The sequence below is a fragment of the Stegastes partitus genome, unplaced genomic scaffold (genome assembly GCF_000690725.1).
Source record: "Stegastes partitus isolate 25-593 unplaced genomic scaffold, Stegastes_partitus-1.0.2 Scaffold2335, whole genome shotgun sequence".
Classification (NCBI taxonomy): domain Eukaryota; kingdom Metazoa; phylum Chordata; class Actinopteri; family Pomacentridae; genus Stegastes; species Stegastes partitus.
The window spans coordinates 26,053-30,552 of NW_007580066.1; the positions used below are offsets into that span (position 1 = coordinate 26,053).

General features: G+C 47.4%; 1 protein-coding gene across 1 annotated transcript in view; it reads right to left on the reverse strand.

Annotated features, from left to right (window-relative positions):
- herc1 (HECT and RLD domain containing E3 ubiquitin protein ligase family member 1) overlaps positions 1-4,500 on the reverse strand; it is a gene marked incomplete at its 5' end in the record, with an annotated part of 42,901 nt that overhangs the window by 4,368 nt on the left and 34,033 nt on the right. Inside the window, 9 exons of the mRNA XM_008304853.1 lie at positions 13-265; positions 562-638; positions 721-886; positions 1,159-1,328; positions 1,704-1,873; positions 1,987-2,125; positions 2,228-2,397; positions 3,795-3,897; positions 4,098-4,220. Coding sequence (XP_008303075.1) covers positions 13-265; positions 562-638; positions 721-886; positions 1,159-1,328; positions 1,704-1,873; positions 1,987-2,125; positions 2,228-2,397; positions 3,795-3,897; positions 4,098-4,220 — 1,371 coding nt within the window. The remainder of the gene's footprint in view (positions 1-12; positions 266-561; positions 639-720; positions 887-1,158; positions 1,329-1,703; positions 1,874-1,986; positions 2,126-2,227; positions 2,398-3,794; positions 3,898-4,097; positions 4,221-4,500) is intronic.

Here is a 4,500-nt window from a genome sequence, read left to right on the forward strand (position 1 = left end):
GTGGAATCCCACCTCATGGAAATTATCCTCGGTGATGCCGCTGTCTTCAATGTGAAGAATGCTTTTGAGCGTCTGCACATAGAGCAGGTCCACCTCCTCCAGGTCCTCCAGCAGCAGCGGGATGCAGCACAGCTGTTTCCACACCAGCGGCGCCAGGTGGAGGTCCAGAGGCTTCTTGGTGCGGATCGCCACGCCCATCAGGATGCCCAGGAACTTAAACTGCAGCATGTGTTCGTCCAGGCAGGCCGACGGGTTCAGCAGGAACCTGGACCGAACCAAAAGGAGACGTATTAGAAACGACTGATCAGGTTCTGGTTTAAGGAAGTCTTTATTTCTGGTGTTTAACAGCTCAGTAGTGGAGAAAACTACTTCCAGATCAATCTGGGTTTTAAAACCCTCAGAATCCCAAAACCTGCTTTCAGAGAACAGCAGACACGTCTAAAATGCTTCAGCTGACAAACGTGTGCACAAGTGACCGCTTCACCAGTAAAGCTCGGGTCTCTACTTCTATTAGAATTAAGTCTGGATCTCAGAGAGCGTTCCAGCAGGTGTCCTCCTCACCTGTCCCTGTTGTAGCCGACCTCGGCGGTGGCGTTGGGGGAGGGGATGAGCAGGTCGACCACCCCCGTCTCCAGCTCCTGCAAAACATTTACAGCACATCATCATCAGCTGTCCGGTCAACACCTGGACTCAGGTTAACGCCAACAGGTGTGAACGTACCTGGCACATCTCAGTGATGGTGTCGTCGAACACGCCCCCGGCATCGTCCGCCCCCTCCCCCACCAGCTTGACCTTCCAGGCCCTGGAGGGCAGCCGGAGGTCGGAGGCGTTCAGCTTCACCACCTGGCGGGCGATCTGCACGAAGATCGGCTTGCACTTACGCCCCCTGTGGACAGGTGAGGAAGAAAAACAAAGGAAGTTTAACCCTGAAGAGTGTGGCTGTATGGAACAGCTGACACCAAATGTAAACAAAGGGTCAGGCAGAACTTCATGCTGATGCCGGTTCATTAAACACTCCTGAGACCGATCCCTCTGTGGGACCTTCTCCACGGTGTCCTTTAAAGTTCTTGTCTGAATATTACTCTCATAAACTTATCTGCCGCTACGTACTGGTGCCAACCTGGGAACCAGCTGAGACTGTCGTAGTGTAGTACTGACCGTGTGGAGATCCGTTTGACGGTGATCTGGGGACCGTAGTTCTTTCCTTGCACCATGGTCTTACCGATGGACCGGACCATGGGCAGGGTGTAAACTCTGGGGGCCAGCAGGGGCCTGAGCTGGCCCTGGACGATGCCCCAGGTCCCGGCGTTGTAGTGGGAGGTACAGCTCTGCAGGGGAACAGGTGGAGACGGTGAGGTGAGAAAAACACACCAGGTTCCTTAAGGATTATAAGATGACAACAAATGAGGGGAAAGCTTAATGCCTAGATCGTCTTTCTAGATGGAGGAAGCAGAGGAAATAAAGTCTCTTGTTTAGCATCTTCTCAAACCAACCACCAAAAATCCTACGAACCTCAAAAACACGGAGGGCTTTTCCTGCAAAGGTGAAGTTTGGGTGCATTTCTGAAGAGATTAAACCTGATCACCAATTTTCTAACATAGACCTTCCATATTTACCGTCGTGCACAGATTCAGAAGAAACCTCGAACACATCTTCATCTGAAGCTGAAATACTTCCTCTACATCATTTGTGGAGGCTCCTACCTGGTTGTTGGGGCTGAGGTTCAGCAGCCTCCACGACGAGTACATGAGGTCGGAGAAGTGGTAGAGGAGGCGAAGGCGAGCCCTGACCGCCTCGATGCTCACCTCCTTCAGCCCGCTGTACTGAGGAGGAACCGCCACCGGCAGGCCGAGCTGCAGAGGCACCGAGGAGCCTGCAGGGGGCAGCAGAGAGGAGGAAGGAAGCAGACAGGAAAAGGCATTTTATTGTATTTTATTTTTATTAGTCAGATTTCACCTCACACAGATGTGGTTCAGTCCGACTGACCTGGAGCTCGGGGCGGTACCGACGGAGCCGTCCAGGCAGCGCTGTGGCAGCGTCCGGCCGAGATCTGGTGGATGTTCTTCCCCTGCAGCGCCGTCGCCAGCGTGGGCTCTCTGACGTGGTTGGTGTGGCCCAAACCCAGCTGCAGCACACAGGAACCACATCAACCATCAATGGATTAAAGACACACAACCAGAACCAGCCGGTTAAAGGCCCAGAACCCGGCAGGGTGTCGGCGGGTTACCTGTCCCTCCGAGTTGCTGCCCCAGGTGTAGACGTCTCCGGTGGAGGACAGAACCAGGGTGTGCTCGGCTCCGACCGCCACGTCCTGGATGTGGATCCCCGACAGAGCCGGAACCTGCTGGGGTCGGTTGTGGTTTCTGGCTCGACCTTCTGGGAGGCCGATGAGGCGATCTGAAAACAGATTAGAACGATGCTAAAGTAAAACAACGACACAGATGATCTCTGCTCGAGTTTATTGTGAAAACAGAACAGAATGAAAACAAAAGCTCTGACGGGAAAGTTCCTCTAATCTCTACCAGACAAACACGTCAGTCTGAAGCTCTCCGTTCATTCTGTGTGAACAGGAAGTTCTGGAGGTTCAGGTGTTGATCAACCTCAGTAATCATAATAATGGGGCTCAACCTCACTGATCTTTACCTAAAATAACATCAATACACACAAAAAACCAATAAACCCAAGGATTCTCTGGATCCTCTATGAACAATATTTGGTTTTAATATTTTTTTATGTGCATTATTTTTTTTTATTCTACTAGTTGCTCCCAACGAAGGAGAGCACCTTGTTTGGTAGTTGGTGTATGAACGGGTGAATATAAACACAGTAAAGCTCTCTGTAGAACCTCTCAGGTTCTGTTCATGTGTGGATATTATTTACCAAAGATAAAATCCCTTCTTACAGTCACTCCTCTTTGTTAAACGCTCTCAAGTGCTTCAGATCGTCTTCACTGTGCAGCAACAGATAAACGTTTGTGTTCGACCTGAGATCAGGTAGAAGTCTGAACAGGAGCTCCACAGACAGACAGGAGGCTGCATTAGAGCCACAACACAGCATCTTAACGTTTATTTATCTGGAATCCATTTAAAAAAAACAAAAACAACGATATCGTTATTCAGAAAAATGCTGAATATCAGATCTAATCATCGTTTCGTCGAAGAATGAAGAGGACATTTAATAGTTCCAGTAACAGGAAAGCTCAGATTTAAAGGAACTCGTCACCTTGTTGGAGATAAATTAAATAACGAGCGTCCTTCAGTCTGCACAGAGCTCATCTGGTCTTCATCTAATTTCTGTCTGATGATTTCAATCTTGTGTTTCAGGAGATCTTTATGTCTTATGACTGATTTAAAACACGACACAGAGCCTCCAGTAACCCTTTCATTCAGCTGAAGAAATAAAGTCTGAATGTTTTAACTCCTTTTCTTAACTTCTGTGACAAGAAAAATGCTGAGGATCTGAACACTGTTCTTATTTATAAAGAAAGTTCAGTATTTAAAAAGAAAAGCTTCACAATGTGGATGTAAACAATCACTGAACTTAAATTATAAAAGACAGAACAAAGATTACGTGTTGGATCTAAAACTAATCCGTTCATTAGGCAGAGACATGCGGAGGCATTAACGTTATTTATAAAGACCTGCATGAGTCCGTTTGATTTGAATCGAGTGAGAGGAGTCTTAAAATTTAAAGAACTGTTTAGTTTTTTGGGTGAGCTTTCTGTTTGGTTTGTGTGTGACAGAGAGGATAAACACAGGGTTCAAAGAAAAGTCAGGACAGAAACCAAAGCTTACCTTGACCAAACGTGAAAACTTTGCCATCTTTGGTTAAAGCCACAGAGAACTGAGTCCCACAGGCCACTTTCTTGATGCCGATGCCACAGAGCACGTCCACTTTCTGAGGAATTTAAAACACACAGGTTCGTTTAAAACTGCTTCCTCAGGCGCTACCTTCAGATGCTACCTTCAGGTGCTACCTTCAGATGCTACCTTCAGATGCTACCTTCAGGCATTACCTTCAGGCACAAGCTACAGGCGCTACCTTTAGATGCTACCTTCAGGTGTTAGCTTTATGTGTTATAAGGCAGCAGACTGTACCTGAGGAGAGGACTTGGCCGTGGAGTTACCGAGTCCCAGTTTTCCATAATCTCCATCACCGAAGGCCCAAACCATCATCCCGTCAGCAGAGACGACCAGAGTGTGGTTCAGACCGCAAGCAACCTGAACAGGAAACACACGTTTAACGAAGCTTCCACATGTTTAAACTGTCGAAACCAAAAACCTGAAATATTTACAGTGTGAAGTCTGGATATTTATGTTTGGAGAAGCAACAACTCTGTTCTACTGGGATCAAACTATCCACCAATATTCTAGTTTCTGTGGTACAACTTGTCAAACCTGCTCAATTATGAAAGTTCAATAAAAAACATTTCATATCAAAGTATTCTACATGTTTAGTTCTGTATCACTGTGACCTGCAGCTACATGTGGTTCAGAAAAC